The 14,718-nt window shown below is 60.5% G+C and overlaps 1 protein-coding gene across 3 annotated transcripts; it reads right to left on the reverse strand.

Moving 5' to 3' along the window:
* Positions 493 to 10,446, reverse strand: ENGASE (endo-beta-N-acetylglucosaminidase). 3 transcript variants are annotated; one of them, XM_021066511.1, is made up of 14 exons: positions 10,201 to 10,446; positions 9,448 to 9,515; positions 9,115 to 9,316; positions 8,121 to 8,269; positions 7,446 to 7,603; positions 6,806 to 6,954; positions 6,350 to 6,515; positions 5,418 to 5,521; positions 4,985 to 5,093; positions 4,632 to 4,822; positions 4,153 to 4,301; positions 3,740 to 3,845; positions 3,359 to 3,473; positions 493 to 3,187 (listed from the first exon to the last, which is right to left on the reverse strand). In XM_021066511.1, the coding sequence occupies exons 1-14, from the start codon at positions 10,308 to 10,310 to the stop codon at positions 2,768 to 2,770; spliced, it is 2,196 nt and encodes a 731-aa protein (XP_020922170.1). In that variant the 5' UTR covers positions 10,311 to 10,446; the 3' UTR covers positions 493 to 2,767. The 3 variants fall into 3 exon arrangements, with proteins under 3 accessions (XP_020922170.1, XP_020922169.1, XP_020922171.1); XM_021066510.1 differs by having other exon boundaries at positions 4,632 to 5,093; XM_021066512.1 differs by having other exon boundaries at positions 4,632 to 5,093; positions 9,115 to 9,312; positions 10,201 to 10,249.

A 14,718-nucleotide genomic window follows, 5' to 3' on the forward strand; every position in this document is an offset into this window, starting at 1 on the left:
CCTCCAGAAGGTCGGCCCCCCACCCCTTCGGGAGCCCGGAGCCAGGCCTCAGCTGCTGGCTGCCTGTGGGTACCGAGTAGCACCTGTGAGGTTACCAGCAGCTTCCAGGGCAGGAGGGCCCCTCCCCCCAGGCCGCTGAGTGGCGGCTGCCGGCACCTGTGCCTCGGGGCCTCTCCGCACGCCGCCCGCACGCAGCCCCCAGCGGCCGGGCTGCCATCCCAACGCCGGAGGCCGGCTGGGTGGCTGTGGCCACTGCTCGTGCGGGGGTCTCCTCGCGTGTCCTGAGGAGCGGAGCTGCCTGAAGGTGAGTAAGCCCGCTGCTCCCGCCCCGAGTGAGTCTGCAGCGCTGGCCGGTGGGGCAGAGGGAGGCCGCCGTCCTCGACGCCGGGGGAGGGGAGCTGGGAAGGGAAGGGAGCGGAGTCCAGACCGAGAGCTCCAAAGCCCGAGGCTGAGGGCAGATTCCACCCCCCTCGCCACGACCTGCGTTCTGCATTTTCCACAGCGTCAGATAATTTATTTCAGAGCGATTACACACAGCAGAGGGTCACAGGCTTAAATGCCGACATAGTAATTTTCCCGCACATGAGCCTTGACTGTCGGTGGGACTGGGGACCATGGTCTTGGGGAGCCGGGACTTGCTCGCCATGCTCTGCTAAACGCCTTTGCTTCTAATTGCTAGCTCACCCGACTGTGAGAAAATAATTGCTACTATAAATTTTCCCTCCTTCTCTGCATAAAATATTCGGAGAACTAGCACTAAAAAAAAAAAAAAAGCCTCCTGAAAGGAGAGCAGCAGGGCACACGTGGTTACAATGGTGCTGCCGCTTTCAGGAGCCCGGCCCTACGCCTGCCCAACCCCCACTTCTGGGGACTTAGGGGAAGCCAGGTCTCCCCCAGCTCCAAAGGAGGGAGGGGAGGGCAGTTCCCATCGTGGCACAGTGGAAACAAATCTGACTAGGAACCATGAGGTTGCAGGTTCAATCCCTGGCCTTGCTCAGTGGGTTAAGGAGCCGGCGTTGCCACGAGCTGTGGCTCAGATCTGGCATTGCTGTGGCTGTGGTGTAGGCGACGGCTACAGCTCGGATTAGACCCCTAGCCTGGGAACCTCCATATGCCACGGGTGTGGCCCTAAAAAGGCAAAAAAAAAAAAAAAAAAAAAAACAGCGGGGGGAGGCTTGGAGTTCCCGTTGTGGTGCAGTGGAAACCAAGTGACTAGCATCCATGAGGGCGCAGGTTCAATCCCTGGCCTTTCTCAGTGGGTTAAGGATCTGGCGTTGCCGTGAGTTATGGTGAAGGTCGAAGATGCACCTGTGGTGTGGGCCGACAGCTGCAGCTGATTCAACCCCTACCTGGGAACTTCCATATGCCCCAAATGCAGCCCTAAAGAGCAAAAAAGAAAATAAAAAAGGCAGCGGGGGGGAGGTCAAAGCATTTCAGGGAAAGTTGAGGGACCAGCCCCCCAATTCCAAGTCTCCTGATGCTCCTGGTTCACACCAGTCTGATCGCAGAGGCGGCTTTCTGGGACTGAGCTGGACCACACGTGTGGGACATGAAGAGTAAAACGTTCCCAATTAGGAAAGATGTGAAACCTGAGATCCTCGTCGAGCTGAGAAAGGGGCACGTAGGCACCTGGGAAGCAGGGCCAGTGGAGACAAGCAAGGCAAACGTTGCCCAGGCAGGAGACCCCCTGTGTGGCCTTCTGCCCTCTGCAAGTTGGGGCCAGGACGGAGGCAGTGAGGCTGCACTGCCACCTGGTGGCCTCTCCCATCACTTCCATGTAAACTCAAGTCTGCTGACCCCGAGCCCGGCTGGACGCTCACCCTGGTGTCCTGGCCCAGTCGTAGCACAGGGGGAGGACGACAAATGGAAATTAACCCCCACCGTTGGCCTAGGAGGTCTGAGGGTGAGAGAGCCCAAGAACGAGGGGCTGACAGCCTCACAGCAGTCTGCTCTGGCCTGGAGGGAAGGGGCCAAGACCCCACCAAGGAAGCTGTGTGGCTGGAGAAGCTTACGCGCCCCTCCCAGGGAGAGAGGAGGAAGCAGGGGGAGGGACGGCAGTGGCAGGACGCTTCACCTTCGCCGCGTGGGGCTAACACCCCTCACGGTAGCGCTTGGAGGGAGGGCATGAAGGAAGGAGGCGGCTGGGGCCCCGACCCGGGACCGGGGCCTTCCTGAGCCCTGCCTGGCCTCCTGTCGCCCAAGCCCGGGAGCCTCGCTCACTGGGCTCGCTCGCTTCGCTGGTACCGATGACTCAGAGGAGACAAAGCAGGACACAGATCCGACGGGGATTCTCCAGAGTGGCCCGGGCTCAAGGGGACAGTACCCCGGGAAAGCCAGGACATGAGGTGGTCTGGCCTGCACACCTGCCCCGGCACACGTGGGGACTGCTGTTCCTGTGCCCCCCACTCTGCACTCGGGGCCCCTCGGTCTCATCCCCACCCTTGGAAGCGTCTCCAGGGCCAGCTCCTGCCACAGTTGAGCTCCTTCCTAGCTGTCCATCTGCAGGAATAAATGGTCACCATAGCGTCTTGGCCTATTAGGAAATACCCTTTATGGAATTTTCTGGACTAAGCTTTTCCAAATCCTTTCCCGTGTATCTGTGGAGTAGACACTACAGAAAGGGATTAGACAAAAAGCAGGGGATTCACCCCTGGGAATTATGGCTTCTCAGTTTTCCTCTCCTGAGCCCAGCCCTCAGGACCCACGTCTTCCCCGCACACAGTGGGGGCCTCGGCTGGAGACAGGAGACGCTGTGCTGTAATTCTGCTCACGTGCGGGGCGTGGAGTAGAGCATGGCCGCCCTGCCCCACTGGGCCCGCGGCACCAGGAACCCCTCCTTGGGGACAGGCTCCACCAGGAACTCCACTCGCCCATCCCGGCCGGGCTCTGCGGCTGCCACCACCAGGTCCACTATCCGATACCGGTTGACAAAAGCCAGGCCCAGGAGCGTGGGCTTCTCTGGCTCCGATGGCCCCCCTCCGGGAGCGCCGCCCCCTGTCCCCCGGCAGCAGTGGATCCGGAAGCCCCGGACACGGGGGAGGAGGTAGGCCCAGTGCAGAGTACAGCTGAGCTGGAGCCCAGCGCGGCCGCCCTCCCCGTCGGAGGTGGCCGGCCGCCAGCGCACATGAGAGACGGTCACAGCCTGCACCTGGGGCAGCGGGGTCAGCAGGCTATTGGCATCCACCACCTGGCAGAAGAGAGGAGGCTCAGCCCAGCCTGAGGGCCCAGGCTGGGGGCACCCAGCCCCCAGATCCCCGCTCCCCCCCCCCGTTCCCCTAGGGGCCAGAAGGGGGAACCGATGGGCGCCCAGGCGCCTCTGCACCAGGACAGTCCCCGCCAGGCCCCTGGGACGCCTCACCTGGATCTCCCCAAGGCGACAGGTGAAGTTCTCTTCCTCCTGGCTGCCCGGAGGCCGGGAGAATCTAACGAAGAGGTCCCGCAAGAGGCAGCCCCGCAGACTCACCTCGTAGCAGCTGGGGAGGCAAACAGACCGGCCGTGAGGGCCTCAGCTCGGCGCTTTCAGGCTGGCTGCTCACAGAAGCCTAGAGCCGCAGGGAGGCCCGTGCCACAGGGACCGCTCCCGGCGAGTGACCTGGGCTCGTGTCGCTGAGCTGCGGGACACCCGAGGGCCGGGGCCCCCGCCTCCCTCTAGTGCCGGGGTCTCTCAGTGGAGGGCCCCTCACTCCTCAATCCCCACCACAGTGCGGCCGGCTGGACTCGCAGGAAGGGGGGGACTCACCGCTGCACCCAGCCCCCGCTGAGCCGCTGACCGCAGCGGCTCACCCATCTGGCCAGCTTGGTCGGGGGCACCCGGAGGGGTCGGGGACTGCGCCTTGAGCTCCTTTCTGCGGGGAGGAGACACAGCACTTTCATAAGGAGAGTCCAAAGGAAACCACATGGGGAGCTGTCACTGCACAAGGAGCCGGGGTGGGGAGAGGGCACCCTGGTGGCCGAGGTGCCCGTGGCCCAGCAGACTGAAGCCTTAGGGCTGGAGAACAGGAGAGCTCGCAGATGGCTGCACAGGCCTGGACCACAGGCGCCCACAACCCCAGCTCGCTGACGCCCTGTGAAACCTTTCTAGGCCCTCCGCCCAGGATGTCCCCTGAGAAGGGGGAGGCCTGCAGGACAGGAGGGGCCAACCCGTCCCCTCACCGGTCAGCGCCGAGATGCCTCCCACGTGACAGCTGCCTGCGTCGCCCGTGGTGAGCTCCAGAGCCACCCCCACAGCCGAAGGCCCTTCGAGCTTGTACACCATGGACAGGAAAATCTTGGGTGGCACTGGGACCTCCAGAGAGAACAACCTGCAGCAGGAAGGTCCTGTGATGAGGCCGCAGGGCACCCACTGCGAAGCCAGAGTCTCCCCAGGAACAGAGGAGAGAGGGCCGTTCCACAGGGCTGGCCTCAGGTCTGCAAGATGCAAACGCCTGGGGAGCGTGCCCAGCGGCGAGCAGACAGCTGACAGCACCGGACCCGCAGCGGCGGTGAGGACGGTGAACTGCGCTGCAGGTTCCTCACACAGGGACGAACATCCATCCTGGTCCCGTCCGCACGGCACCCCTGCTGCCCAGCCGCCACCATGGACGATGGGGAAGCCGACGGGCGCCACGTCTCTGCCTCACTCACTCACCTACCTCACAGCCACATCTCCAACCTCGGGCGGAATCAGCCCCCGGATGAGCAGAGAGCTGCCCCCGTGCCAGGCGTCTGCCAGACAGCAGCGCGTCTTCACCCAGCCCCGTCCGTCCTCTTCCAGCCTGTGCTCTCCAAACAGGGGCTGGATTTCCTGGGCACTCGGGTGGTACCAGGGCCCCACCGCCTCCTCCTGAGGGACGGGGCAGAAGTGAAGGGAGGTCTGGGGGCAGAGGGAGCCGCCATCCCTGAGGCCCTGCCCCCTGCCCCAGGGGAGGCCCAAAGGTGCAAGAGAAGGCAGCTCCTTCGCCAAGATGTGACACGTCCAGGAAGCCCCCCCCCGCCACCCGCGCACCTGGCCATAGCAGACTCTTCGAGTCCCCATGCCCAGGCAGAAGGAAGTGACAAAGGGCAAGGAGCAGATGCTGTGTGTGGGCAGGTAGCGTTCCAGCAAACTCCAGAACCTGCAGAGGAGAAATGCACAGAGGCTCAGGTCCACAGAGGGCGCCTCGAAGCCCTGAACCCGCTCTTGTCACCTGAGGCGTCCATCACCCCTTCCCGAGGGACCGGAGCCCCCCCACTGCAAGTCTTCAAGGAAGTGGTCCCTCAGGGTCCCAGCCTTCGCCCTGGTAACGGGTCTCCAGGATCCCCAGGAGCAGCCCAGGCGGCTGAGCCCCTCGCCCTGCCTTAACCCCCACCCCCAGGGGAGCAAGGCCTAAAGCCAGGAAATCACCTGAGACCCCCACTGTGGTCGGTCCCACTAAGGGCCCGGGAGGCGCAGGACTCACTTGTCCTGGTTCTGGAAGAAATCCCCCTTCTCCAAGCACTCATACACCCAGCCAGGCGCAAACAGAGCTGCCGAGAACCCGTGCTTCCGGATCAGCTCCAGCGACTAGGGAGACAGCAGTCAGGGAGGTGGCCCCACTAGCACCAGCACCCACGCGTGGGGACGAGTCTGGGGGGCGGGGCGGCCTGGAAAGGGGACAGGGAGCCCCAGCAGCTCCTGCGGCTTTCAGGGCTTGTCCCTGCGGCTCCACAGCCGCCCAGAAGAGGGCGCCAGGCGGCGGGGACACGCGCGGGGCAGGGGTCTGCCGCGGGGCGCCCACAGGATTCGCATCTCTCTCACTACACCTGGCACTGTATTATCAGATTCAGGGGAGCAGAGGGAATCTTGAGTCACTGGATTAATTTATTCACTTAAAGCTTAATTAATGAGTTGAGACTGTCCCCTGACTCCCGGGAAGGGCAGGATTGACAGCCCTGGGACAGGCTGATTCCCTGTTTATCCCACACCAGGTGCAGCAGCCCCGCTTCTCCTTCCTCGCTGCTGACGCACCTTGCCAGAAAAACCTTAACAGCAGTGCCCCAAACTGGGGGTGCTTCACCTGAGCCCTTAGCTGAGCTAAGAAACACCAAACATGCTCCTGGTGCTCGCTGAGTGCACGTGCTGCTCTAGATGCGAGCCCGGGGCCCCGCGATGTGCGGAATCGAAAAGGAAGGAGAGCGCCTCGTCCACGGACCCCCGAGTGAAACTGCGCCGTCTGCCCGCAGGAGCGGGCGGGGAGTCAGCGTTTTAGGACACAGCTCGTTTCTCGGTGCCCCGGTCTCCCTGCTCTGGGGAGAATCGCTGCTGCCTCTTTCCCTTGAGGTCAGAACTGGGAATGAAAACGGCACGCAGGCCACTGCCACCTCCTCCCTGGCCTCAAAGGCCACCACCTACCTTGTCCGTGTCGAACCGGCCCCCGACGACGTTCCCCCGGGCGAACACATCCACTCCCACATACACGTCGGCCCGACGCTCCCCGGCCTGCCCCAGCATCCGCTCCAGATGCGCCTCCCGCCAGTTATAGTTAGTGAAGAAGCCGTCGCAGGAATCGAAGAAGACCCTGGGGGTGGCGAGAGCCGGCGTGAAGCCCAGGCCACCGACCTGTCTCAGCCTCCTCCCCTCGGGCACTTGCGTCCTCTCGGCCCGAGGACTTCGGTCGCCTGCAGAACCAGGCAGAATCTGCTACTGTGGCCATAACCCGGTCACAGCCCGGCTGGCAAGGTGTGAAGCATGTCTGTTGGCGGCCATCTCCCTTCTGTTACCCAAGGTGGCCACGTATGCCAGGCCTCCGGGAGACGGCGGGAGCGCCCGTCCCCCGCCCAGGGCCCGGCCGCCCTCCTGCGGGCTCACCTGTTCTGCTCGTTGAGCTCATCCTGCCATTTGAGCTGCCCGCTGCTCACGACGCTGTCATACCAGAGCACCAGCCCCCCGGGGACCTGCTGATGCAGCCGAGCGGTCAGGTACTGGAGGAAGCGGGGCACGTTCCCCACAGCGGCCAGCTGCAGAGAGGGATGGCGACAGGCCCTCCGTGAGGCCCAGAGAGGTCTGTCGGGAGAAGCGCCAGCCCCAGGTCCACAAAAGAGCCATGTCCCGGAAGCCCCCAACCCACAGCCACCGAGCAGAGGGCCCAGCCAGAGGTCCGACTTCCCTTCTGTTCTGAAGCAGGAAAGACGTGGACACAGCGATCAGGAAAGGAAAAAATGCAATGAAGGGAAGGCCTGACGGGAAGCCACACATGCAGCCCAAGCAAAGCAGAGACAGGGGAGGAGAGGAGGAAAGGGCCGCCTGGAAGGAGCCGGAGAAGCAAAGCTCCGCCGGGCACGGCTTCCGCGCTGGAGAAGGTCCGTCTCCCTGCGCAGCAGCGGAGGCGTGCGATCGGTTGGGAGCTGCCGTGACACGGAGCCGGCCTGGTGAGACCGAGGACACGGTGGAGAGTCCCTACGTGGCACAGGGGCAGGGCGGCCCGGCGCCAGGAGAGAGACGTGCTCACACTCAAAGCGTTCTCGACGTTGATCAGCCAGCCCTCGAATCGGAAAAACTGAGCGATCCGGACCAGCTGATCGGCCACTGCCCGGTACGAGCGCTCGTCCCCGGCCAGGAAGGCCTCGCAGAGCCGCTCCCCTTCTTTCCACTCGGTGATGAAAGTCCCTGCGGGACGGGAGAAGCGAGGGAGGTCAGACCTGAGTCTCGGTTCCCCCCTGACCCAGCGGTCCCCAAGGTGTGGCTCCTGCCCCAGCTGCAAACTTGTCAGTGTCCCCAGAAAGCAAGAGAATCAGATACCCCGAAATCGGTCAGACAAGCCGATTAATGAGAAAGCTGGAGAAGCACCGCCCTTCCCCGGGGGTCGACCGCCCACAGCCTGCAGCCAGTCCCACCTCCTCTGAAAAACCAGTTCTACTGGATCACAGCCACGCCCTTTTGTCTGCCTGTGGCTGCTACTATGTGGCTGGCAGTTCAGCAGTGACCCAGTGGCCTGGAAAGCGGACACTACTTATTAGCCGGTCCTTTACTGAACAGGTCTGCCTTCGCCTGTCCTAACCCATCAGGACGGGCAAGGAGCTCTGCCCATTAAGAAGCGGCCAGAGCCGGAGCCCTTTCATCACCGGGTCACCTGGCAGGTGTGCCCACGAGTCTGGCTGAGTGGGAGGCAGGGCCCGGCTCTTACCCAGCACGCAGACCCCATGCCTGTGGGCAGCGTTGGTCCAGCCCACAGGGGGGATGGTGACCAGGTGGTGGCTGAAGTACACGAAGACGTCGACGTACTGCCAGTGGTAGAAGGAATAGGGACTCTGGGCAGCTGAGCCTTGAATAAACCTGGGCGAAGAAAGAGAACAAAGTCAGGACCCAGAAGCAGATAAGGACGCGGCAACCCCAAGGGGAAGAGAGAGGCCCCGCCGGCGAGGATTCTCCTGAGCCGACCAGCGTGTGCTAAGGGAGAGCGCTGCCGAGCCTGGCCCACCCAGTCCTGGGGCGAGAAGAGGACCGTGCCACAGCCCCCAGGTCGGGAGCAGGTGTCGCCGCCACATCCAGCTGACAGAGCTCCAAGTGCGGGGTCCCCGCTCTGTTCCAAGGTCGGCAGTGCTCTAGGATGCAGCCTGCTTGCAGGCAAGGTTGGGGTTGACAGCCACGCCAGCTGCACGGGCTCACCCGCCTCGTCTGCACCTTGATGGCCAGCTCTGACCCAAGCCTTCCCATCCATCACCACGCCCAAGACTGTTCATGGACGTCTCAGATCTCTGAGCGGACCCTGCAGCAACTCGGGAGGAAAGGTCCCTGCCTGGGGTGGAGGGTGGGGTGGGCGGACAACCCCAGAGCCAGCGGCCAAGGGAGCCGCGTGTGCTCAGATGAAGGAGGTCACGAAATTAGCTGAAGGACCAAGTTCGGGGCCAGGTGGTCTGAAGAGCAATCCCGCTGCGGCGCCTTCTCCAACTACCAGGCTGCAAGGCTCGCAGTCCCCGGAACCAATCGGCTTCAGAACTGAAAAGGGCATAAGCCGCCACCTAATCCAGTGAAACACTGAGGCCTGAGTTCTCCCAGTTGTGGCTGTGTGGTCTGGCGCCCGTCTCCTGACTCCCCGGCCTAGTTGCCGCTCTCCCATAGGCACTCCCCCTCCCCTCCGTCCCCTCCCACCAGGCCATGCCAGGCCGCAGTGTCCTCACTTGTCATCCAGGTACCCGCCCATCATATCATGGCACAACAGGGTCCGGGGCCTCCGGCTGCTCAAGGGGGGCTGCCGACACTCGGGGGGCCCCAAGGCCACATTGAAGCCGTCCTCCGCATCAGGCGCCCACGCCAAGAGTTCCTCCAGAGAAGAGAAGTAAAAGCTGATGGGCCTGGTGGTGTCCTTGTCATAATATCTAACTGGTCAGAGGAGGGAAACAGTGAGGAATCAGTGGAAATTACAGATTCATAACAGAGAACTTGAGATGGAGGGGGCAGGAAGGAAGGCCCAAGAGTGACCAGAGAGCGTTCAGATCCTCCGTCCTTCTCACCTGGCAAAGGGTCTGGGCTAAAACTGACCACTTCTCGAAAGACTGCTGCTTCTTGATTCTCTTCAATTCTAAGCAAAGGAGTTAAATTTTTTTAAGTCAAAGGCTACAGAAAAGGAACACTTAAAGAAAGACAGATGGACCAGGCCCCATGAAGACATGCACGCAGAGATGTCCTCTGCCTTATGCTTTCTAGTGCAAACTATGGAAATGTGCCTTTGCCCATTCTGTATCCTCTCTCCACTCTCCACCTACTGAAGCCCTCCTCCCCCTTAAAGACCAGTTCAGATGTCCACCCCCGCTCCCGCCGCGCTCCTGAAACCACCTGCCCAGTATGGGCGCGAATAAACCTACTACAGCCGCTGGCCTGCTCTGAGCTATTACAAATGTCACTCTAGGATGTTCTGCGTAGACCCGCGGCCGGGACGGGGGGGGGGGGGGGGGGCGGCGAGGGAGGAGGGATCAACCCATCTCGCAGATGAGGACGCAGGGTTTTCCCGCCTGCGGCCAGCGTTCTTAAACCGGCTCACTGCCTCTGAGATCGCACCCGGGTTCCAAGACCCTGTCCGCGCCTGCCGCTGTGCGGGGCGGGGCAGAGGGCAGAACCCGTGCGCACACACGGCGTGGGGGCCGGAGATCGCTGCCCTGCGCCCCGGGCACCCAGCACGCTTCCTGGGGCCTGGGATGGGCGCCCACCGACTCCAGCCCCACTGCGCGGCCACGTGACCAGGCCGCAAGATTCGCCCTCCTGCCCACCTCCGCCGAGGCCGCCCGCCGTGCCTCGGATCCCGCTGCTCCTTCAGGGTCGCCGGCGCCCGTGGCCGCCGCGCTGCGGCCCCCCGGGTCCCGGCCTCCGCCGCCTCCATGACGCCGCCACTCCGGCACCTACCGGCAGCCTAGCCGCCGGCCAATAGCAGGCTGGGACACGCCCCTGCCCCCGCCCGTCGGCCAATGGGAGTTGCACAGCGCGGCTCCCCCGCCCCGATTGGCCTCCGGCCGGACTCCGGCTCACGCTCTGGGCTGGCGCGGGCGCTGCCGGCCCTTTGTAGCCGAGGCAGGCCTGGGGGCGGGGCCGAAGCGAGGGGCTCGGCGTGGGCGGGGTCTGAGCCCCGCGCTTCGGAGCTTCGGGCGGGCGAGTTCTCTCTCCCGCCTCGCCAGCCCAGCGGCCTTCTTCAGATAAGCCATCTCCTGAAGGTCACAGTCAGTAAACCGTAGGAGTGAATTCAGTTCGTCTAACCCCTACTCAAAGACAGTTCTCGTTCAGGTATAAATATGGACAAGTGTTAAAGACTGGTCTACTGGTTAATGAGCAGCCGACCCAGACAGATGTCAAAGCCGGCTCACAGGAGAATCCAAAAGGAGAGCCGTCAGTAGACGGAACATTGAAATGAGCAGTGTCAATAGAGGCTGGATGAGTTTTCCGCGGGGAGGGAAGGTGAGTGGGATCACGGAACCTCTGGACAGAGGCACTTCTTTCCCACGGTGTAAAAAGACCATAAAAAGCTAGAATCAGATTAAGAGGCACAAACTACTCTGTATGGAATAAATAAGCTACAAGGTTACATTGTAGGACAGAGGGGATGGAGCCAATATTTCATAATAACTATAAATGGAGTATAACCTTTACAAATTGTGAAGTACTAGGCTGTACACCTGAAACTTAAAAACATACTATACATCTACTGTACTTCTATTTTAAAAAAATAAAAAAAGCTTTGAATCAGATAGCAGAGATGTGCAGTAGGTAGACAATGCATAGTTTCCACTGAAGACAATTTTTTTCCAAACCCCCAAACCTTCAGGGCCTCCAAGCACGCGGGGCCTGGAGGTATCTCAGAGATAGCACCTCTGCAGCATCTGGGGCGCAGAGGGGTTCCCAGCAAGTGGGAAAGGGCCTGGGAATCTGGACTCAAGGCTGGGGCCCACAGGGCAGAGGTGGGGCCAACCTGAGCCTCTCCCCAGCCAGCGCCCAACGCTCTTTGTGCTGCTGGGAGTGTCCTGCTGCCCAAGCCGAGTTGAGTGGGCCTCTTTATTATCGCTGCAGACTTTGAACTTGATGAGGCCCCAAGCTTCCATAAACCCTGACAGTGGGGAAGATGAGTAGGCTGTGGATCGGGGCTCTGCTGCAGGGAGGACGGCCCCTGGGGGCAGGAGACAGGGAGGGCGCTGACTGCAAAACCCTGGCAAGTCTGCTGTGAGCAGCGGGAACAGGGACACGAGCCCCCTCCAGCTGTGCTCAAGTGATCGCAGAAGATGTGGAGCCTGTATTTGGTCTGCATTTAACCAGTGTTCCCCAGCGCTTACCTGCAGTTTAGCAGTAAAAATAAACTTTTCATCCTCAGAACTAAAACATAGTTCTTAGAGATTCTTTAAACAGCCCTGGGGAATACTCGGTCTCGAGGGGGGAAAAAATAGTCCAGGCCTTCCCTGCTCCTCTCGGCAACACAGGCCTCTGGTCTGGGAGGCAGGGAAGAGTGGAGTCCCCTCTGCCTTGGCCCCTGTTTTGCCGCCTGTCCTGCAGGCCCCTGTGGCTCCTGATCTCAAGATCCTTGTCCTGGATCAGGATGAGCCTGGAGGTCCCCATGTTTGCCTTAAGCTCACACTGGTCCCTGCTGGGGCTCTAGTCCCACCCCCTCAAGCCTGGCTAGGCCCCCTAAAACCCTCACCTTATAGGGTTTCCAGATAAGTGCCAGACACTCAATTACATTTGATAAACAACAAATGGAAACAGGACATGCTTATACTAAACAATTATTTCTCACTTATCTGAAACTCAAAATGAACAAGGATTCTGAGTTTGCTAACCCTGGCAGCCCTTCCTGTGGGTCTACACTGCAGCCTTGCTGCAAAGCCTTCTCGCCCTGCCATGGGGCCTGAACGACACCACCTGGCTCTGTCCACACCAGCACAGGAAGCCAGGTTGGCTGCGGGCAGCCTCGTGTTTCCTGCACTGGTCGCCACATCTGCCCCTCAGCCTGACCAGGGGAGACCCGGGCTCCCATACACCTGCTTTCCTTCCTCCACATCTTCCTCGCGGCCTCCCACAGTGTCCCGGGGCCGGAAGCTAGAACCAGGTGAGTGGGCATCACCGCACCGCCCCCAGGCTTGGTTGTTCATAGGCTAAAGGGTGTGGCAGCAACTAACTGTCCCCAATATCCCTTCCTCCCCCTGTACTTTAGGAAGAGATGCCCCACGTTTGAGCTGGCTGCCCAGGCACCTGCCCAGATGAGGACAACCTGCCCCCCGCAGCCCTGGCAGCTTAGAGGGGCTTGGCGGGCACGTTCAAGTTTCCAGATGAGAATGGAAGTCACACTTGCAATTCTGGCTGTACCTGCAAGACAAAGGAGCATGCCCTCTGCTTTTTCTTCCCTGCTTGCTGTTGGCAGCCAGGTGGTTGTGAGATGTGATGGTAGGAACTGCAGCAGCCACCTGAGACTGTGAGGTGGAAGCAGCATGGAGGGCACAGAGCAGCCAGGGAGGAGGGGCCTGGGTCCCAGGTGGCATGAGCCACAGTACTGCCCTGGACTGCTTGTGTCTGGACTCCTACGTAAGGAAAATAAACTTCAGTCTGATTTAAGCCAATACTATTTTGTTATTTATTACAGTAGCTGAATCTAACTATGACAGGGGGAGAATGCAGGAATTTAGGAAAACCTCTCAAAATAATAGTCTGTCTTGCAAGGCTGTTAACCTTTTTTGGCAAAATTTTATCAGCTAATTCTTTCTCAGTGCATTCCCTCTGCAATAAATCCCACTTTCCCTTCACTCAGAGAGCTGGAATGGGAACAAAAAATCACATTAAAGACTTTTGGGAGTTCCTGTCGTGGTGCAGCGGAAACACATCCGACTAGGAACTATGAGGTCTCGGGTTCGATCAGTGGGTTGAGGATCTGGTGTTTCGGTGAACTGTGGTGTAGGTCGCAGACGCGGCTCGAGCTGGTGTTGGCATGGCTGTGGCGTAGGCCGGCGGCTGCAGCTCCGAATAGACCCCTAGCCTGGGAACCTCCGTATGCCGCAGGTGTGGCCCTAAGAAAAAGCCAAAAGAAAAAAAAAAAAGACTTTTGAACTAGCGCTCTGTGTGGGCAGCACCCAAAGTGGCTGTTCTCTTGTTCTCCGTAGGTCCCCGGCTTGACCAGCGTCTGCTTCCCCTACAACCTACACACCTCCTACCGACCTGCCCTGGGCCCAGCTAGAGATTGTTCTAGCTTTAGGTCAGAACACCTCCACCTCCCTGGCTGATCCAAGGGGCCCTGGTAACCCGTGAGCCCACCTGATGGCAATTCCCCCTTAACTGGGAACCTCCCCCTCCCTCTCCCCCGGGGCCAAGATGCCCGCCACACCCTGCGCCCATGTGCCCCACTAGGTGGGTGTTCCTCCAGGACCTTGCTGCCAAGGGTACGTCCCCCCCCCCCGCCCCCACCATCCATTAAACCACTGCTGTCTCTCTCTGACCCCCGGCTCTCTCCTGGGTCTCGCAGCTGGGCAGGCACGGGGCTGGCAGCCCCATGCTCCCTCGCGTCGTGTCATTCTCCCCTCGCAGAGACGGTCGTGGCAAACCTGGGGCCCCAGCCCCGCCGCTCCCTGTGCGCTTATAATTGCGCGTGTTACATTCATTCCCTCCTCTTACAAGTGGAAAGTTCTGCGCATGAGACCGATGTTCCCTTTAATCCCACCCCGTCCTCCAGGGGGCCTTACTGTTCCACCAATTCCAGTTTGACCTGCCTCCTTCCAGGTGTCTTCAGATACTTGAGGAGTTCCCGTCATGGTGCAGTGGTTAACGAATCCGACTAGGAACCATGAGGTTGCGGGTCGATCCTGCCTTGCTCAGTGGGTTAACGATCGGCGTTGCGTGAGCTGTGGTGTAGGTTGCAGACACGGCTCGGATCCTGCGTTGCTGTGGCTCTGGCGTAGGCCGTGCTACAGCTCCGATTCGACCCTAGCCTGGAACCTCCATATGCCGGGAGCGGCCAAGAATAGCAACAACAACAAAAAAAAAAAAAAAAACTGCACACATCAAAAAAAAAAAAAGATACTTGACACACCTATGTGTGTCTGGGACGATTTGACGTTGCGGTTTATAAAAGTGGTATTGTATGGTGCGCGTGCTTCCGAATCTTGCTCTTTTGGAAATCAAGCCCGTTGCTTTCACTGGCTCTAGCGCGTTGGTGTCGACTGTTAGGCCACATGCCGTCCCTTTGACACATCGTCTACTTGCGTGTCTGCCCATCGGTGGGCATTTAACTTTTTAATTCATTATTATTATTACTATTATTT

Source organism: Sus scrofa, chromosome 12, assembly GCF_000003025.6.
Source record: "Sus scrofa isolate TJ Tabasco breed Duroc chromosome 12, Sscrofa11.1, whole genome shotgun sequence".
Classification (NCBI taxonomy): Eukaryota; Metazoa; Chordata; class Mammalia; order Artiodactyla; family Suidae; genus Sus; species Sus scrofa.